This window comes from Fundulus heteroclitus, chromosome 14, assembly GCF_011125445.2.
Source record: "Fundulus heteroclitus isolate FHET01 chromosome 14, MU-UCD_Fhet_4.1, whole genome shotgun sequence".
NCBI lineage: Eukaryota > Metazoa > Chordata > Actinopteri > Cyprinodontiformes > Fundulidae > Fundulus > Fundulus heteroclitus.
Window position 1 is genome coordinate 14,367,732 of NC_046374.1, and position 21,468 is coordinate 14,389,199.

The following is a 21,468-nucleotide window of genomic DNA, read 5'->3' on the forward strand; positions in this document are numbered from 1 at the left end:
TTTTTTTTTTTTAAAAGCTATGCAAATATTTCAGCAAATGTATAGACTTAATTACAAAGCATCGTCTTATACGAATTAGATGAAGTGTAAAAAAAATAATAAAATCCAATGACCTTTTGAATCAAATTTAAATGAACTATGTGTCTCGACTCCCTTTCAACGTGGGGGGGAGGGGTGATTTGCTCACATCCTTTATGCATGCAGATTTCCAGTCTCTGCAATAATTTTATTTTCACGTGTGTGTGTGTCACATATTGTGCTCTCACCTTGCAGAGGAGGTTGTGACCGTCAGCATAAACAGAAACCGTGTGTGCAGAACACGCTGCATGCTGCGGCAGCGTCGCAGAGGGAACCAAAATGTGGTCAAGTGTGACCAGAAAACCAGCAACAAACACAGTTCAATGACTTTGCTATTGGCAGTAGGTCAGCTCTGAAAACCTGATGGCTTTCATGGTTACTACCCCACTTCCCTTCAGCAGCAGAAGCGTACAGTTTCCTTTACCACCTGAAAACACGTGACTGTGAAGCTCAAGTCTTGATATTATGAGGATACATAAGTGGCAAAATCTCACCTTACTGGTAACTGGCCTGTCTGCGAAAAAAAAAAAAAAAAAAAAAAAAAAAACCCTGTTTAAGTGACAGAACGCCAACCAATGAGGATCAACTACGCCCACGCTGCAAATTTTAAGAAAATTACCTAATTTCCAAAACAGGTTGGAGGCTCCTCTTGAGACTCTGCTTTCATTTAAAGCATGACGAAGCATGTAAATCTGCATTTATGTCCGGTGAGCGAGACAAGGAAGAGGGAACAATGGTGTCCTGTAACCGAACTGGTGAATTCCCAGTACGTCGGGGTCCAGGAGTCAGATCTTAGTAGTTAACAAGATCACGCGCACATTCAGACGTCTTTTTACCATAACCATCACAGACCAACCCAATTAAAACCCTTTAACGGAGTCCTAATATTTAAATTTGCTGTCCATTTTTACTGCAAGTCATTCAGATTTTGCTGTCTTGACAGGATTTAGGCTGCATCGTAACACATTTGCACGCCCACGCACACCTTTGTGGCGCAGCAGCAGACCGCACTCCATCCTTGCTCAACCACAGGACTAACAGGAAGAATTACTGGAGCTCATTCTGCCCAACAACGACGACAACTTTTTGTTTTAATAAGCAAGTCAAAACAGGAGAGGCAGTTAAAAATGTAAAACCATTACAAGAGGGTTAGTGCGAGTAAGCAATAACGGAGTAGAAACTTCAAGACTTCTCCTGCGTCGTATTCTAGGTTCTCATAAGAGCTACTGTAAAAAGTTTGAGTCGCCCTTTAATGATAGTGTTTTGAATTTTATCCCATCGTGTCATTAGTCATTCACAGTCCTTTTAAACATTGCCTTATTTTAATTTTGTAACAACTTCATCTGTTCTAACCTGTTGGTCCTGTCAAAAGATTGTTATGTTCTTATACAATTACAGTTTTAAAAAGGAGAAATCTACCGCACTCATGCCATCACACCTCCTGTAAATAATTTCAGTCCTGGTGAAGAGTTAAACTAGCTTCAAAATACATTTATGATGCAATGTGCTCCAACAAAGTCCCGGGGTGAGAAGAGATGAAACGAAGCCTCAGCATCACAGGTCCTTCATCTGTGGCTCAGAAGTGTTTGTCGCTGGAAAGCTACATTTTTGTCCCATCTGACCAAAGATCATTGCCCACATCAAATGTGTTTTTCCTGACATGCGTCACAAACAACCATTTGGCATGTAGACGGCATCGCATGGTTGTTCTGGAGACTTTTCAAACTCCAATGGTTGCCCTATTTAAGGAATTTCTTTCCTTTACCATCCGTTTTGTACATATGCAAAACACGATTTATAACATTTTTTACTTTTTGCACCTTTTAATTCTTAGCTTACTTAATGCTTTTTGCAGCATTTCCCACCAAACTCTCCTAGTCTTGTAAAAAAGCATTTTTTTTTTTTTTTTTTTTTTTTTAAATCGGTACCTGGCAGTAAAGCATTTCTGATTCCAGTTCTGCTCCTTACGTTCATGTTGGCGAGCTAATCTACAGTCATCCAGCCTTGATAGTCACAGCTCCAGCCGTTTTAAAACGCCGGAATAATAATTCAGACTGGTCGTAGGTAAGATTAGGAGGAAAGACTTTCACTTCGAGTCATTTCCTGATGCTAATGGGGAAAACATCTGCCCAACTTGAATGGCATGTTTTCTCGCCCGTCCCATTTTGTAGAGCGGCCAACAGAAACGAGCCAGTGATTAAATGGACTGAAAATTGGGTTGGACCTTTCTAGGTTCTTCAGTCCAAGTGTCGCAATAAAATATGAATTTATGTTGAAGCTTTTGCCTCCTGTTTGCAAGGGGTCCAAAAAATGTGGCGGGTGCAGCAAGTTCTTGGCTCCCTTTTCTTCAACAATCAAACATTATCCACTTGGCGTGGTGAGGACGCCTCTTAAAGGGAGCATAAGGCACCTTTACAGGCAGCTCTTGAAGGTGTGACTGTTTCAACTTGAAGTCTGAGCTGGGTCTTTTTTAGCCATCAGCAATCCTATGAAAGTTTGAAAGTTTCTAAAAAGCACCATGTTGGTAATTGCCAGGATGAGGGTGCAAGGTGTTTGGACATCGTGGCTTCTGCCGTTTAACCGCTTGTGTAATTTATCTGAGGACGCCATAGTTGGTCAAAGCAGAACTCATGAAGGGTTTTAGGCTTTAAAATGGGAACAAAGTCAAATTGTGTTGGGATTTTCTTTTAAATGTCGTATGGGGGTATTATACATCTGATAGAAGCCAAACATTGCGTAAACACACATTCAATGAGTGTGCTCATGAGCTTTGTTGACTTTTGGTGAATGCCCGAGTTAACTCAAAGTTTAAAGATAAACTTCAGCTACTTGAAGCTATGGCAAGAGCTTGGTGACTGCTGTGTGGGCACGCACACTTGTTTGTTTAAGCTGATAATCGCACAAAGGATGATTCTGGTAGACGCAGCTCAACAGAATCAGGATTTCAAAGAAAGATGCCAACTTCATTGGCTTTTAAAAAAAGAGAGTCTCAAATCAAAATATAGTCTTAACTCAGTCTGCTTTCAGTGAACTGAATCCTAAATACTGAATAGATTTCAGGGCGAAGTGGAGCTGGTCTAGAATCGGGCGTGGAAGCCTCAAAGTTTTAATCAACTTATTATTGGAGTCACAGCCATGATGATGATCCTGAATCATCAAGACAAAGCCAGAGTCCAGATGAGAGTGAGGAACGCTTAAAAGTAGGAACTGTGTGCTCCGAGCGGATTTACGTACCGATTTTACACAACCTATGAGCGGAAAATGAGATTGTAAAGTGCTGAATCATGAGCTGGTGCACTTCAACATTTCCAGCTTACAATAATTGGAAGGAGCTCTGAATTGTTTCACCGTCAAGAGAAATGCAAAACTAAATAAAAAAAATTCAGGATTAGAGTCAAGCAAACTGTTACACATGAACAGGACATGTTGAGTTTTAAGTTACCCTGGCTTTATGCAAACTATACAAAAATATGAGCTTGTATTTGTTCATCGATTCATTTATGATTTATTTATACAGGTGAGCACCATGGAGACACTAATTTTCAACAGATCAAACATAAAAACAATTTGTTGCAAAATATAGTATTGCAGAACGCAATACTTTAGAATATAGCATCAATCTCAGTAGATTAAATCATAAAAAAAAAGGAGATTTTTTTCTTCTTGCCCCTTAAATTATATAATAAAATATGAAACATCCCTAACAGAGCATTTTACAATGTGAACAACAGGTACATATGTTTAATCGCCTACTGTAGCTGCAGCCCTAGTTGCAAATCCTACAATTACATCATTTAACCAACTGCTAATTATTGCATGGCGTCATGCTTTACACATAAAGACCATTTCAATAAAAAAGAAAATGTTAAAAACTAGTATGACAGAATTTTTGTCCAGAAAGTTTAGAAGGTGATTAATTCATCTTTATTTGAATTTAGATCTAGATCTTGTTGAGGCTTGCACACCGCTGGCTGTGAGCTCCACCACATCAGTCGAGATGATGGATGTTATTTTAGACGCGTCGTGAAGACGACTCTAAAGCTGACGGGACCGACTTCAGGAAACAGCTGAGCTCAGCTCCATCATAAATGCATTTCACCACAAAGACGCCAACACGGGGCCATTTGTTTATCTTCTCACGGGGAGCGGTCCTTGAGGTTTAGCTAAAAAGACTACAGCACTGCCAACGAGTGGATGGGAGGAAACTCTCATTGTGAACCGATGTAAACACACAGCCACAATCTGTGGGAGATAAAGCAAGAAAAACACTGATGCAAAGGAAAACATGAGTGTTGGGCAATCGCTGCACAATCATCTTAATCCCCGGTCCGGTAGAAACGTTTTAAGCAACAAAAAAAAACAGAGGTTCAAGTAAAGACAGGCACGTCACGTGCTCAGAGCTTCTCGGGGCTTTCGTGTTTGTGTGGCGGTGCAGAACGTAAACAAAACCTAATGGCTGCGCGGCGAGCGATAGAGCGGGCCCCAACCAGCGGCAACAGACAACGACGAGCTGGTGCTACGCTAAGGCGCCGATGTTCATGTCTGCACTGGCTAGGCAATACCAGTCCCACCGTCCACAGCAACGCTTCCTTTCACAGACCCCGCATGGTCCCAAACACTGGAAACCGATCCGAGGAGCACAGGAGACAGCCAGTGATGGACCGGGGTTGTGTGTGCCTGCAACTTTAAGGATCGGTTTTTCCCCCCTCCTCGCTCCTTTGTTTGCCGACAGATCTCTCCGGAGCTGAAATTCTTCCAACTATCAGGATTTGCACAAAGAGCCGGTCACATCTCAACACGTCCCACTGGGTGATTTCCAGCTCTCGTCTCTAAAACAATCATTATGTCTTTCGTTTCAGGGAGTGTCAATGTGTTTATGATTTAGTTTCTTTTAGGAAGAAAAAAAAAAAAGGCCCATAAATCAAATATTGATGCCTCGGGCAGATAATTAACTGTCAAGAAAAATGATTACTATTGTAGTTCCACAAAACTCAAGTTACGGTCATCACCCAGTCTTTGTTTCACAAGCTTTCGCAACAACAAAAAACAAGGATTGAACTCCATATAAAAAGAAACAGTAGATAAAGTTATTCCACATTTAAAAGAGACGTAGTGAATGTTTGGCACGTGAAGCAGCCGCAGCAGGAGAGGCAGCAACACCCGAGATTGTTTGCCAGCCCGTTTCCTCCACATCATTATGCCCCAACAAGCAGCCGACGCGCAGACATTAAGTTTTCAATCAGAGTTGCTGTGTTCTGTCGCGCTAATCCTCCCTCCCTTTATCGATTTTCTCTGTTCCACACTTCATCAGATCATGTTTTAAAAAGAGCCGAGCCACTCGTACGCTTGTTTTTCCAACCTTGTTGCAACCTGTCATTACAATAATGCCCTTTTCAGAGCTTTGCAGACTCCAAAGACAACAAGCAGAGGCCCAACCTTAAGCTTTGCCAACCTCTAACATCATATTGAATTTCGGATAACCCCTCCCCCCCACCCCCCAAGCAGTCTACACAGGATGTTGCATACAAACTCTTAGACGCCATTAAAAACAAATGGGCCTTTTTTGGGCTCCTGTAATATATAGGTTAATAAAACGTGATCCGGGAAACAGCTAAATGCCCTGGAGTCTTCTTTCAGCTATAATTATCCCCTGCACTAAGTTTCATTTGAAGTGCTCACAAATACATATATTCGCTACATTCTTAGCGTTAGGGGGGGGGGGGAAGCAGAGATATTGGTCCTTATAAACCCTGACAGACATTTACAGGCATTTTCTCTCAAATAAGAAGAGCTTTTGGGACTTGTTTTAAGGATTGAACAGGCACTAAAAAGGAGAACTAAACTGCATTTTAACACTTGAAAATCACCAGAAAAAAGGAAATGTTGAAAACGACTTTGCAACAGAGAAAGAGAAGGCGGTTACATGCATGTAGACTGAAAGGCAATGTCGTTTTTATGTAAGATTTTGAGACAGTGGTGGTCTTTGCATATAAATAATAAGCTGAGGGTGGGGCAAGGTGTGTGGCAAAAGGTCCCAAGGAGGAGATTTCAGATGGCTGCATTGAGGACAAGCCTCTATCGCTACGCTCAGCCTCCTATATTTTAATCATGTAAAGCACTTTGCATTGTCTCTGTACTGAATTGTGCTATATAAATAAATTTGCCTTGCCTCATCCCAGCACAGTTATTTCTAAAGACTCGACAGAAGTGAGAATTATTGCAAAATGTAACGTCAACTTCAGAAAACAGTCCGAGTTTATATCCCCAAACTGCGTAGCTAGGGTCGCACATGAGGAATGTTACTCCTCTTGTCTTTTACAACCACTTGTTGGCTAGAGGCAGATTTTTACTGAAATTAGGTCTGGCATTTTTAAAGAGATCTGTAACAGGTGTTGCATGTCTGAAGCAGAGGTTTTAAAAAACAAAAAACAACTTTAGTGACGTCGATGCGTAAAAAAAATAAAAGATATGATCTGTGTACCAGCATCACGTCTTTTTTTTTTTTTTTTTTTTTTAATTGTTCGTTTTTAATGAGAACAGCCACGTTGACTGATGGCATGGCAAAAGGTGACAGAACAAGGGACTGCCTTTTATGGTACGGTTCTTGTCTGTATAAAGTAAAAATATTACAGTCGATAAAACGAGTCCTTGTGGAATGCCTGAATTTAAGAGAGAACAACACTCATTTTAATGAGATGCAAGAGAGTGACTGGAGTTTGCTACGAGTATATGCATCACAGAGCAGTGCCCCTTTTCAGTCATATTAAAAAAAACAAAAAACATTTTCATTCATTTTTAAGGACAATTTGGACATGCAAACTAAAGGAGCGTCACCCATCACTTTAAATAAGGTGATGCCGCTTTGAAAACAAACTATGGTTTCTAAGGTATGAGTGGAATATCTGTTACTACTCTAGCAGATAACCTGACTAATTTACCAGCCAATATCAGCTTTTTGCTACTCTAAAGAACAGAATGGCAATAAAATAAAAAAAAGGTATAATATGTGCAATAACATGTCTGATTACACCAATACAAACTTTGGTAGATGTACATTTTCTATTTTGCTTATGTATACATGTTAAAAATGGGTTTATGTCATCTTTTTGTTGGCATTATAAAATAGTACTTTTACTCAAACAGTATACCATAACAATCCTGTACGAACCGATGCCCAGCAAAGACAGAACGTCGTTTGTCCCCCTTTATTTACACTTTAGTTTGAGGCAGCTTAAGTTTTCGCTTCAAAATCAGAAATTCAGGCTCTCATTGAATTAGTTAAATGTAAAAAACACAAATTTTACACCTTCACCTGACAAACTAGCCAAATCACATTCAATGTGTTAATTAGCTTTAGCTGGAATCAGTGACTTGAGTCGGGCAGCTAATACTACGGCAGAGCTAACTCAGAAGCTAACGTAGCATTTTTTGTAACTTCATTTAAGTAAATACAACTAGCCTACAGAGAAAGTTGCACCACTGGGCGTTACTGAAAAGTCTTTAACCCCTGAGAAAACTTAAAAACATTGAGTGATTTATGGAGAAGACTAAACTGAGCTCTGGGTCTGTCAGGATTGTTGCGTAGCAAGCAAACCATCGATTACCAGGAGAAAAGGCCGAAACGGGACGCGATAAGGCGCTAATCCAATTAGAAACAGATCCAAGATGTTTGCACTAAACCTTGTAGGCCTGTAAAACGGGCGAACATGTAATCATTTCCTGCGAGTTATCTGAAGTGCTGACTGACGCAGCAATTTGTGTGTGATTGATGGCGTTTTATTGCTTTTGAAGCTTCGCGTTTCTGAGGCGGACGTGGAAGGGAAAACAGAAACGAGGGTGACGTCGGCCTTTGGAGGATATCAACAGAAAATCAGCACCTGAAGGATTTGTCTCAACACATGAGCCCCCCCCCCCCCCCCCCCAGATTGCACAATGGCAGTCAGAAGAGGTAAATAGCTGCCTGTGTGCCTGCAGCAAGCCTCCATTGATCGGCACTCGGGACTGAGGATGAACAGCAGCACACACACTCTCACAAAGCAGGAGGCTAGGCTCTCCGTAACCAAGTGCAGAGAGCATCCATTTCAACGCTCTAATGCAAGCGCGCAGCCATCCTGCACATTAAGCCGAGCCTAAATTCATTAAAACAAAACCCATCTGACAGAGTTGATTCTGCTCGGCGGTCAGGCCCACTTTCTCCGAAACTCAACCAGGATACAGCAGCAACTGTTCAGTCATGCGTGTCGGCAAACTTTTAAATGTAACCGAAGGCTGCGGTGACAACTTTTGCATTTATATGGCGCTATCAAACGACGGGTTGATGCACAGCTAAGTGCCAACTTGACAAGCAAGCTGTAAACAGTGGCATTTGCATGTTCATTAGCCATTCAAAAGGGCAAGCCGGAGGGAGTGGCCTCAGGCCGAGGAGGGAAAGCAGAACAGAGAGAAGAAACCAAAGAGTGTTTAAAATGGAAGATTTAATCCTGCTTTAGTAACCATTATTGTGTGAAATCAGATTCAAACATGGGTACATGAACCACACAACTACAAAGATGCTTGATGTTAAAATAAGCAACAGAACGGTCCCATCTGCAAAGAACATCTGCAGAAATCATCCGGCAGACTTCTAGAGACGAAAGTTGCCAAAAGGTTATGGATGAATTCACCATTTTGCTGCACTCACTACAGATCTATTACAATACTATGAAATATCTTGAATGGGATGCAAATCAGACTGAAAAAAAAAAGCTTAGGCAGACTTTAAATAAGATGCTATGTTTCTAATGCAAGCATTTCTAAATATAGACATACTTTGCACACAATGAAAACACTGATCAGCACGGCGCTGGCACCTGTACTTGAGGAATGACTGAACATCACACCACATTTTACAAATGTATCAAGATTTAATACATGTCCTCATTTCCCTTGGGCTCAGTGCAAATTTATAAACCATGCCAATTCTAAATAAAGCCAATTTACAAAGGCAGGCGACAAAAGCCAGAACTGTTCACCGTGTACCTCTAGAGTCAGTTATCTGTGTCCATCCTCACGTATTGAACTTTAAACACGAGGAACAGGAAGACGCACGCACTGATCCACGTGCAGTAAAAGCATGAGCCGATGTCTAATAGTAAATCAATATGAGCAGACACGTTGCGCAATAAAAACAACGGCAAAAAAAAAAAAAAAAAACAGAAAAGATAATGGAGCTACAATTTAAATTCATCAATAAGATTCAGCAAAGATCTTCCTCTTCGGTCCTGCAACACTGTGTTTAAGTTTTCTTCCTTTAAATATAAAATACTGCAACCTTACTAATTACTACATTTTACGACCCAATGTTGCAGTTAACTGGTTAGAGGGGAAGAGGAGTAATTTACACACCAGTGGACATTCCCATGTTATCCCAGTGGACCGTTTAAATGACGTCTGAGGGCAACTAAACTAACTGAATTTTATTTTATGGATCATAAAAGAGGGTTAAACACAAAGTTAAATACTTTTTTTTTATTTGCAATGTAGCTTGCACTAGCTTGTGTTGGTTTCTCACAAGGTCCCGATAACATATTTAAGTTTGTGATTATGTACCAGAACGTGAAACAATTTTGCTACCAATACCTTTGCTGTGCACTGTAGCGCAGCAGTAAACAATTTGACTAAAAATCATTCAACCATTTGACTTTTCGTAGACTAGCCGTGTTTTCTTCTTTTAAGCCCATTGATATTTTAAAAATGGTGCAGATTTTTACAGTGGGATTCTGTTAAGGGGTAATGAGCAGTCAGTATCTTACCTGCAGGGGACTCTCTTTAACATCTTAAGTTTGGTAGAACAGAAAAGTTTCCTAGTAAAGAGAAACTCGGGTCAAACACCAAAGAGGATGTCTGCCATGTTAAAACAGTTCCAGTCTCAGACAACAAGAACTTTCAGATGTGAAATGCATCTGGTCCAAGAAAAAGTATGGTAGCCAGAAAAAAATAACATAAAAAGCACTTTTATACCGACTTATTAATCAGCTAACTATTCTGACAATTTTTGGTGCAAATAATGACAGATTTTTATGTGAATCAGTTTAAATGCAAATATTTTTAAAAATGTTTTTTCTTGGAACCCATTTTAGCAGTTCTGCCCTGCTTTAATTTGACATTAGCTCAAAAACAACCATAAATTTTATTAAAATAAGCCAACAAAAGTAAAATTTAGGTAAAATATTTACTGCTCACAACTTCCCAACAGATTCCCTAAAAAGGTCTGAATATTTGCATTCAACAATTAAAATCACATCATGTAGAACATCTGATCGAGATTTCCCTTTCAAAATGTGTTCATCATAATAAAAAAAAATGATAGAAGGTAAACATACAACTCTGATATTGCAACAAGCTGTTGCAGCTAAACACCCCCCCCCAAAAAACAAAAAAACAAAAGATGCAACCATTTTTTTTTTAAATATATGTAACATTTTAGAAACTAAACTATTACCCAATATGGCCATCAGAGGGATAGAGCTCATCTCACTGTGAAAATTAATTAGCATACAGAGCATGAATGCATTGCTCCAAGCAGACCTATGAGATATGTTTATACTCTGGTGACTATTGTGATTGGAAATATTGTGCAGCCGTTTAAAATCAGGTTATTTATTACATAACCTTTCCAATGAGAGTTTTATTTTTTTTACACTGGGGATCATAAATCTAGGTCAGTAATGGGTTTTACACCGAGTCAACAGCACCCAAATGGGTCAGAAATAGTCACATTAAGCCTATGCTTGTTTTTTTTATTATTTGGACCACCTCCATGAGGCAGGCATCATCAGAAAGGTCTTTTTATAACCCTTCCAGTCATGTAGATATTAAAGGACTGAGAAGATTGGAGACATTTCAAAGGCTTTATTTTTTTTCTTTAATCGCTTCTCAGGTGACCTAATTTGCTCCTTGGTCAGCCGCTTTTTGTAATGTGCCATCCAACGGCATTGTTAACGAGGCCTTCCCTGCAATTAGGCTTCATGGAAGTGAGTAGAAGCATGTCGAACGGAGGAAGGCGGCTGCTGGCCCACACAGGGAGGGGAGGATAGAGTTACACACACATGCACCTGATCCACCCGTCCTGAATGGATCACCTTACACACCGAAAAAAAAAACACACTGGAAAAAAAATAAAAAATAATGTCTCCATCTAAAGAGGTGTATGATGCATGTTCTCAAAGACATTGTTCAGAAACAGTCGTTACAATTATTAACCCCCATGTTCCGCCCCTCTATACACGTTTGGTATTTGCTTGCACTGGTTGCCGTAGTTAACGCTCGTTTCACACAATGTGAAACCTCAAGTTGGTCAATAAAGATGACAGGAGGTCAATACCTCAGCCAGCCTGGCCAAACAGTCACACATGCATGGTTTTAATAAGGCAATGGGCCGTATGAGATTCTCACGGTAACAATAAGGCAGGGTAAAAATGCGGTTTTAGCTTTATTCACATAGATGGTCAAACGAAAAGTGTACAGCGTAATAGCTTTGCTTGAAAAACTGATGAAGCAGTTGTTCCTTCAACCGCTGAAATAAACCTGGACTATTACAGTTTTACTTTGTTTCCACTCACAAGTATAACACGTTCATGTGAGTGGACGGGTACCCAATGTGCAGAAGGCTGCTTAGCATTTATGCTGCTCAAGCCTAGCCAACCATAGTTATTAAACAGCATTGCCATAGTTAATAACCATAGTTATTAAACAGCAATGAAATTTAATAAGAGTGATAGGTGACGCTCTTACGGTATGTTCACATTGAGCATGGACATGTCAGGCCGAGCGACAGAGCTACAGGATATCCCTATCCACGAGTGCCACGCAAGAGTGACGTGACGCAAAGCGAGGCCACAGAGGCGATTCTAGCGAAGCAAAACGTGCGAATCTGGCGATTAAAGCGAAGCCAGGGCAACACGAAACCTGCGATTGATGCAAAGCCAAAGTTGTTGCACAAAAGCTAAAATTTTGTGTCTTCAGGAATCAGGAACTGGATGTGGCTGTGAGGTGAGACGAAGGACTGCAGCGCAGACAAATAAGTTTTCATTCAACATGGAATAAAAGCTGATAGTAGCAGCCTGAGGTCGGCTTGAGTTATATGAGTCAATTATTACTACAGAGAAACAAGTCCAGAACGGAGAAGGCCTGGAGAAGAGCGAGTGAAGAGACTAGAGTGAAAGCATCACTAGATAACGCCATTGTGCTGCTGTATTTCTGACTTGTCGCCCGCCGTGCGAACTGCCAGCGATTTGTCAGACGAGCGGAAAACCAGCAAGCAGAAGTGGCAACGTTGTGGCACTAATGTGAATGTAGCTTTAGTTTCCAAGCCAGAACTGTTGTTCACCACCACCACCACCTTTATTTTGTCTTTGCAACACACGTTCCAATGAAATTTGTCCTTAGGGAGCAGTGGGCTGCCATAAACATACCAATTATTCATCATGATTGTTTACAATACTGTGTGGCCATTTTGGAAGTGTGACGTCAACGGTCTTCTTTTTACTGCATTTCCACTGGTTATGTTGAGTATTGCCGGCCTGTGTTTTTGGTGAATGCTGCACCTACGTCTCTGTCAATTACAAACGTCTACAGCGCTTCTATGGGGCTCACGCCCGCTCCGCACAGAGCTGCAAGCCAACACAACGCGCAAGTATAATGGAGCCTTAAGGGTCTTGCTTAAAGATCCAGAGCGGCAATCTGCAGCCACCACTCCTGATATTTCAGAGCAGTCAAATTTGTGTAAGTAGGGCTGGCCGATATGGCTTAAAAATAAAATCTGATTATACAAAACCGACTAATCAATTTTCCCCCTCCATTTCGTTTCACAATAAGAAATTAAAACATTTTTAAAAACTTCCTTATGTCTAGCATTTCATCTGGGAGTTGACCTGAATTGAAAGTGCAACTAAATAGAAGCTCTGAAACATGGCGGCCCTGCCATTGTAAACAATGAAAATATAACAAAATGTTTGCTACTAGTGGTTTTACGCAATGAGCTAACAGGCTTCACTTCACTTGTATAACTTTAAAATAACTTAAAAAATAAGCAAATGAATAAATTAAATTACAACATTTTGACAATACATTTTCCTAAACATATTCAGCACTGCAGCTGTTCTCTTCATGAAGCTAAATGATGCATTGGTAAAATAAAATCCGGATTTTCCAAAAAAATCTTTTTTTTTTTTTAAATTGTAAATTCAAATTAACAGATTAAATCAATTCCTTCAACCAAGGTAACCAGACGTGCACTGCAAAATATCAGGGGGCTTACCATGAGTTTTTGCTACTTTCGCTTAGTCACATATGATTTTATTAGTCATCTTCCAGCCAGTGGTGGTTCTTGGATGAATCCCACCCCAGGCAGCCATCTGCTACTGAACCCCCACACCATTTCTCACATACACCTTTTCACTGAAGCCCTACATTAGAAGAGCCGCCAGCCTTTACTGATTTGCAACAAAAACATTTTTTTTTTTACCCATTCTGGTGTTTATGGACACCCATATATAAAATACTGCCACTGCCTTCCATAGAGTTGCACAGAAAACTGCCTCTGGGTCCACAGCTCATTACAGTGCATGTCTGTATTCTGAGAGATTACATTGCTCAAATTAAAAATTATTTTTTTTTTAATTGCTAATTTATGGATGAAACAATACCCAGAGAAAGGATACACCATGACAGTTCAAAGACATGTACAAATAATCAGATTTTTCTTCCTTAAAAGTAAAAAAAAAAAAAAAACTTAAGTAGCTTTCGTTCAGCCAGCTGACCAGCAGTGCACAGCACTATGTTTGGTGATAGGTCACATTTTCATGGGTTTAAATGTAAATTGAGGGACACAAATTACAAGTGAATTCCATCTTTTAAAACGCTGGAATACATTCATTTCTCTTTTTAACCAACAAACGGTCTTAATATTGCAAAGTTTCCCCTTTAATGCTTCTCCAAACATTTTACCAGTATTTTCCCCCACCATTTGAATAGCTGAACGGAAGCATTTCGGTCTATAATAAGGCGAGTTTTGATGAGAACCTGAAGGAAAACCTTCCGGATTCCCAGGAAAGGTGTGCTCTCACTCACCTTGAACACCTCGGAGAAGAAGCCCGCCCCGATCTTCTCGCAGCTGAAGTCATCCAGGCGAGCCAAGGTGGACACGGCGCTGCGCAGGGCCCGGTAGGAGGACGGTCGGATCCGGTTGGTTCCGTGCACGCTGTGCATGGGCGGCTCTGCGTCTCCCTCCGGCTCCGAGTCGACCCTCTCCATCTCGGACGGAGGAGAAGAAGGAGGAGGTGGGACGTGTGCGTCGTTTAAAATCCAGCCCGACCTGCGATTACATCTCCACAAGCAGCCTGCCGAGGACCACCGCGGGGGCTCCCCGGGGGAGGAATGGCGACGGCGGAAGCCCCGGAAACGCTCTGGCGCTGTGGTCAGCGACCGGTCGGACCGAATTCCTCGGTCAAATTCCTGCGCGGCTCCGGGACAAGCTGGAGTCTGTCCGTCCTCAGCGAGCGGCGCGGCTGCGGCGGTGCGTCCCCGGCGCAGTCACTGCCTCACGCCGCGCAGCAGAGAGGCAGAGAGGCAGAGCAGGCCCTCGGCTTCTGCAGATACTGCTGCTGCTGCTTCCTCTGTCGGTTTCCTGCAGTGGAAAAAGGCCGTGGCTCCCTCCCTGGTTCCACCAATTGAATTTCCAGCGTGCACCGAGCCGCCTCTCTGGCGCTGGAGCCTATTCGAGCTGAGGAGGGGGGCGGACACACACAAACACACAAACACACACACACGTTAATTCACTAAATCATAGTGAAGCGAGCAGGCTGTCAGTAAAAACTCCCACTGATCCGTGCAGGGCGATGACCTACATGCTGACGGCTGAGCATGAACATCACAATAGATTAGAAGGTTTGCATGCAAAGGAGCGCAACATCTGAACCAAAGAGAAACGGCGGCCGATAAAGCGCCGCGAACGCACCAAGATATCACTTCTTGTCTTGCTTGTACTTTAACCCTGTTCCGCTCACTTCCGCCGAATGAGTTTAAAACTGTCGCTTTGCGTGGGGACTTCCACGCGTCTCTGCAGCAAAGCTGGCCTCCACGAAGCATGACTGCAGTTTGTAAATTATGGATGCTAAATGGAGCGGACTTCTAGCGCTCTCTCACGCACGCCCCTTCGGATGCTATAATCTGAGCATGGAAAAAAAAAAAATGCTGACGCACGACCTCTCCAGACACGCAGCGCAGCCGGAGACACGCGTGGCTGCCCACGGAGGAAGAGCCGACTCACCTGGCCGGCCTTTTCCAGGAACGTATCCTCTGCGTCCGTCCGTCCGTGGCGTCCCGGGTCGGCTGAGGCGTCCGGTTTCCAGGAGCTTTAGCGTTACTAATTTATGGCGTCGGTGTCGCACGCCTGCGGGATGGGTTTGTGTTGTGTCTGCGCCGCCGCTCCGCTCCCCTTTCTCTCTGCGTCGGCCTTCCGTCTCCCTCTGTGCGCCTCTGACTCCTCGGAGGAAGGAGGGCGACGACTTTTGCTGCAGCTTTAATGGAGGCGGCGGGGCGGGGCGTGTCCACACGTGATCATCACAAAAATGCACCTGTGGGGAGGACCCGAGTATTTACTGCAAACACCCCGCATCTGCCCTAGGCCTTTGGCAAATATACGCTTTCAAAAAAAAAAATAATAATAATAAGTTTCAAGGTTTTCCATTGGACTAAACTGTAGTTATTATTCACTCTATAAAAAAGTAAAAAGAAAATCCCTTTGCTGTCATTGAACTGAGTTGGGGTTCTAAGCGGGAAATGGGGCTCCTTCAAACCCAAGGAGGACTTGAAATAACAGGAGAGGTTGAGTAATGCGCTTGTTGTAAACCAGCAAAAAAATATTTTGAGACTGCAGCTTTAAGAGGGCATAAGTTCCCATTGGTCTCTGCTTGTTTTAGCAACTATATTCTCTTTTTTGGGGAGGAAACTAATTGAGCTTTTCCATTTATGTGATTTTGGGATCGGGGTCCTACTGAAAAGCCCACCTTCATTTTACATTGAGATTCTTATGAAGAATGTCCCATTACATTTAGACACTGAGTCCTTTCATGAAGTCTGCCAGCTTCGCATTAAAAACAACCCCACACAATGATCCTGCAGCAGGCAGGCACCCAGCCTGGACTGCTTGCATGGTGCCTGCAAGGTGACGTGCAGTGCGTTTCCTCCTCCAAACACCATGTGTGACATTTCAAGAGATCGATTTTCATCCATCTGACCAGACTATGGTCTCCCAGTGTTTTGCTTGCTTCTTCATATCTTACTCAGAAAACCATAAACTAGCTCTAGCATGCTTTTTCTTCGGCAGTGGAGTCTTGCGCAGTGAGCGTAAAGAGGTCATGGTGTTTGAATGCATCATTCGTGGAAAAACTGTTTCTGCTAATTCCAGGGCTCCATCCGAAACATCATGGTGATCGTTGACGCTCTACCGCTTTGGCTAAAGAGTCCTTACCCAAAAGAGGTATTGGGATGCAGCCCAGGTCTTTCCTACGTTCTCTGCTAGATTCTTCTGAATTTTTTATTTTTTTAACTACACTATCACAAATCTGGCAAGCGGCACCAGGCAGTGGTTGGTTTATGGTGAAATCGTCTTCTTTCTGCTACCGGATTATGGACCCAAAACGGCAGTATTCAGAAGTTTAGAATTACATCTGTAGCCTGTGCCATCAGTATATTTTGTAAAAAGCTGCGAAGGTCTGAACCAGCAGATATTAATAGGCAATGATAGCGAACAAGAAGGCTTTTGATTTATTTGCATTTGCTGTGAATTTCATGCCAAAATATAAAATTAGAGATCTACTGAGAAAAGCATTGACATGTTTTAATTTCGTCCCGCTGTAGCAACTGCACTGCAAAAATAGAACTAAAAATCTTCTTGAAATTAAAGTATTTTCCTTGATTTGAGCATGTAAATAAGATTATTTGCCAGTGGAATAAGTTTTTTGCACTTAAAATAGGGACAGTTCATCTCCATCATCTTATTTCAAGTGGTGTATATCTAATTATCTTATTTTAGGGGTATAAATACTTATTCCATTGGCAGATAATCTTATTTACCTGCTCAAATCAAGGGCAAATACATTCATTTCAAGAAAATTCTACTTATTTTTAGTTCTCTTTTTGCAGTGTGTATGAAAGATACCGACTGTTCATCATCTTTCATCGAAAAACCCTCAAAAACCTGAACTTTCTCTTTCAGGAGTCCGCTGTTGTTTCAATGTGAGATGTTCCCGTACCTTAACGAACTTTTGTTTTCTTGTGCTTGCTGTGAAATCTGAATAAATATACAGATAAAAATCAAGGGCCAGTGGTGGAAAAAAAAAACCTGTTGCAACATGCTTCGAAAAACATATTTCATAAAAAGGTGTTGCAATCTTCAAAAAGCCCCCGAGGAACTTTGAACCGTCAAAGATTAAAAGAGTGTGTGGGTTTTATTTTAAATGAAAATACTCTGTGTTGGACAAAAGGAAGGTAGTACAGCAGTAGAAATTCAGATCAGTCCCGTTTATCTGTGTGGCGAATCCCTGTAAGAAAAAGTTCTCACGTTCAAATCTAATCACGTTTTTTTCTTCTCTGTTTGTTTCAGTCACACGTCTTATCGACGTTCAGTCTATTACCATGAAGTCCAGCTTGATCCAATTACTCTGCAAGTCATCAGATTCAGGTCAATTAATTCAGTTTATCTCAGGATTGTTTATATACCAAAACCAAAGCGTTATCTCAGGACACTTTGTTACGCAAACAGGTCTAATTCAAACCCATTGGATCAGTTTAAATCAGTCCCATTCAGATTGAACACGGCCCAATGCAATCCTGATTATAATACAATCAGCTGATCGTGGGGTATCAGATCTTCACTCTGATGCAATCTCTCATTCTGCGGAAGCACGGGGGGACAGTGGGGAGGAAACGTCCCTTTCTAACAGGAGAAAACCAGAACCAGGGTGAGAGGCTATCCACCCACGGCCGGCTGGGGTTAGAGAGGACAGGAACACTGACAACAAACGCCTGCCATAGGAGAGGAGACGAAGTTGAAACGGCAGTGTGTTTCACATTCAGACGTATGTGTTCACAGCTCACTGTGATACGGCCTACCTGGAGGCGGCAGACGCCTCTGGGCGATAAAAATAAAAACATGTTAAACCGCGATGCGCCGCCTAACACCTCCCAGGTAAATACTGCGAGTGTTTAACACAAATCGGCTGGAGGAGTGGGACTGTCAGGACAAGGTTCACGCCGGCCGCTGTGCGTGATCACGTTTACTGGCTCTGTCCAAACGCCAGAGGGGAAAAAATACCCGGAGGTGACTGATGATAATCATCGCCATTCATTATTCAGGGCTGATGATCACTTATTCATCCCGCTGACTGCCGCGTGTGTTGTGAGTTCATGCGGGGTCTCACCAGGCGGGCCGGCAGGGTTCTCAGCATAAGTCGTGCAGGACGGTGGGGATGTGGTTCATGGAGGGTTATTTGCACCCTGGCTGACCTGTCTGCGCTGTTTTTATTGTACATGACTATGATAAATAAAATGTTTTCAAAACTATGATACCTTTTTTAATATATCAGGTCATATTTCAACCCCGAACTTCAATACATTTTATTGGGACTGAGACGGTTGTCTGGTCTGCTGAGACCAGAATGAAACTTTTTCACCCACATGCATAACACTATTTTCTTCTTCTTCTGTCAGCTTTTCTTTTTCAGGGGTCGCCATGGCCAACCCCATTATCTGCATCTTCTTCTCTCACACCAACAATCTTCATATCCTCTTTCAGTCAATCCTCCTTGGTATTCCTGTAGGCCTCCAGCCTGGCAGCTCCAGCCTCACTATCCCTCCTCTCTGTCTGAACCATCTCAGTCTGGCCTCTCTGGCTTTATCTCCAAAACATCTGACATGAGCTGTCCCTCTGACGTACTCATTCCTGATCATATCCATCCTCATCACTCCTAAAGAGAACCTCAACACCTTCATCTCTGCATACCTCCAGCTCTGCCTCCGGTCTCTTCCTCGGTGCCGCTGTCTCTGAACCAGACTGGTCTCACCGCCGCCTTGTACAGCAGAGTAAACACTGTATGTGGTGGAAAACTAACGCTACACCCCCCTCTTCAACACATGATCTCCACAGTGAAGCATGGTGATGGCAGCATCAGGCTGAGGGGACACTTTGCTGCAGATGGACCGGGACAGAGGTTCACCTTCCAGATGCATGAAGCTGAGCTATTCGCTGAGGGTCAATCCTGGCAGACAAGCACAACACAAAGGTTTATATCAATGCATGAATCGTCCCAGTCGATGCCCAGATGTAAATCCTATTGAGAATCTGTGGAACGGCTGGATGTCCGTACACGCTCCTCATTCAGTCTTGAACTACTTTGGAAGGAACAGGCAGCGATGTCCGTCTCTAAATATGCAAAACAGGCAGAGACACACCTCAAACAGCTCGCAGCTGAAAAGAAATCTGCAAAGTGTTGACGTGGGGGGGGGGGGGGCTGATGACATATGGCCACTGACCTTTTCATTTTTGCCTCCGCATCACAATTATGCACACCTCTGGGCTGGTCTATCAATTAAAATCCCAACAGCATATGTTAAATCTTGTGATTATAATGTCTCAAAATGTCAAACATGTGCAAGGCATTGCTTCTTTGGCATCGTTGTCTGCAAGCTGAACTCTCGCGGGATTCTCGTGTGTTCACAAACACACGAGAATCCCGTCCAGTGCTACACATTATCAATCTGGCTGGCCAGGTTACTTCTCTAGGTCTTTGCTGATATCCGTCTTTGAGAGGTTTTATGTTCCCTGGACATTAACAGAGCTCAGCTGTGGTTACAACCAAACAAATCTACAGGAGTGGAGACATTTCAGAGCGCTGTCCGACTCGTCTCTGCTTGAGTTCAGGTCCTTCAGGGTAAATTTCCCTTCGCTTTCATTATCTCTCAATGGTCAGATAAGCCTTCCTTTATTATCAATGAAAGCCTTTCTTCACCCTGATGGATGCACTGAGGGTACTGTCAGTGAAACAGGTCGAAGGACTCAGTCAATATATCATTTGTGTGAGTCTTGGTTTATGGATTCGGGGGATTGGCGACCAGTTACCTTAACTGTGTACCGAGACCATCCGGCAGAGCAGACCCTAAATAATATGGGATCACAATTTGTTAATGCACAATGGCCATGAGTTACAACAGACTAATGAATTAGGTTGGTTCCTGCCATGCGGATCCCCCGCTGAAACATTTTACCCGGGGCCTTCTGTTTGGAGGACGATCAATAAGTGCAATCCCGCTGCGTCCACCTGAGCCACTCGGGTCGTCCTCATGGGAGGGATCAACCTCTGCGGGAGGAACACATCAACACGCGGGCTTTGGGCCGGTTTCAGTCCCCTCAGCACAGATACTCATGCGGATAAACGATTCCCACTTTTCCTCCTCGTTAAAAGACAATGTTTGCTCCTGATGACGTTAAGACACGCTGACAGGTTTATCATCGGGTCAAAGTCTCTCAGTGTAAATAAGTCGTGAAACCGCAAATCGGCCCTCCTCCTCAAATTTCCAATTTTCACCTTAGCAGCCAGGTCCCCCTTTGATGGCCTGGGCAGCGGGCCCTCATCAGAGCTCATCTGGGGGTCCTAACAATCACACCCAGTGGTGGGGGGGCCTGGGTCACTATAATTGCCTTCTTGCAGCACACAGCTGTTATTATGGTCCCCAAAGCACAAGGCGCTGGGAGTGGGGGGTTGATGGGGGGTGGGGGGGTCGCCAAATGGGAGATCCTCCCCAACCCCCTATTCCACCTCAGTCTTTCTCTCCTCCAGGACTTAATGAAACGCTGCTGTGAAACATAAGTGGTCAAAGAGATGTTCTCAGGAGAGAAACTAGCATTAAACACGCTGATGTCTGCCTGCAAATACAATTAATGTGTAATCAATAGAGAATACACAGGTAGCTGTTTATTAAAATGTCCCTAAAGGTGTGGAAAATGTGCCGTGCAATGTATTATATCTAACTTTTCTATTTGATTTTTTTTCTATTCATCAACCAAACTAAATAAGTAAAAAAAAAAAAAAAAGAGAGAAATGAAAGTGAGATACTTGAGCTGTATTTTTTCACCCCTTAATTCAATTCAATTCAATTTTATTTATATAGCGCCAAATCATGAAACATGTCATCTCAAGGCACTTTACAAAGTCAAGTTCAATCATATTATACAGATTGGGTCAGATTATACAGATTGGTCAAAAATGTCCTATATAAGGAAACCAGTTGATTGCATCAAAGTCCCGACAAGCAGCATTCACTCCTGGGGAAGCATAGAGCCACAGGAAGAGT

General features: G+C 42.6%; 1 protein-coding gene across 2 annotated transcripts in view; it reads right to left on the bottom strand.

Annotated features, from left to right (window-relative positions):
* The window catches only part of tesk1 (testis associated actin remodelling kinase 1), a 42,979-nt gene extending 27,336 nt beyond the window's left edge, over positions 1 to 15,643 (bottom strand). The window contains exons 1-2 of one of the 2 annotated variants that reach the window (XM_012853964.3): positions 15,386 to 15,643; positions 14,188 to 14,839 (exon numbers count right to left, since the gene is read on the bottom strand). In XM_012853964.3, coding sequence (XP_012709418.2) covers positions 14,188 to 14,370 — 183 coding nt within the window. In that variant the 5' untranslated portion in view covers positions 14,371 to 14,839; positions 15,386 to 15,643. Of the gene's footprint in view, positions 1 to 14,187; positions 14,840 to 15,073; positions 15,176 to 15,385 lie in introns of those variants that run through there. The other variant, XM_036146338.1, reaches the window with a different exon arrangement.
* Positions 15,644 to 21,468: the final 5,825 nt, after the last annotated feature.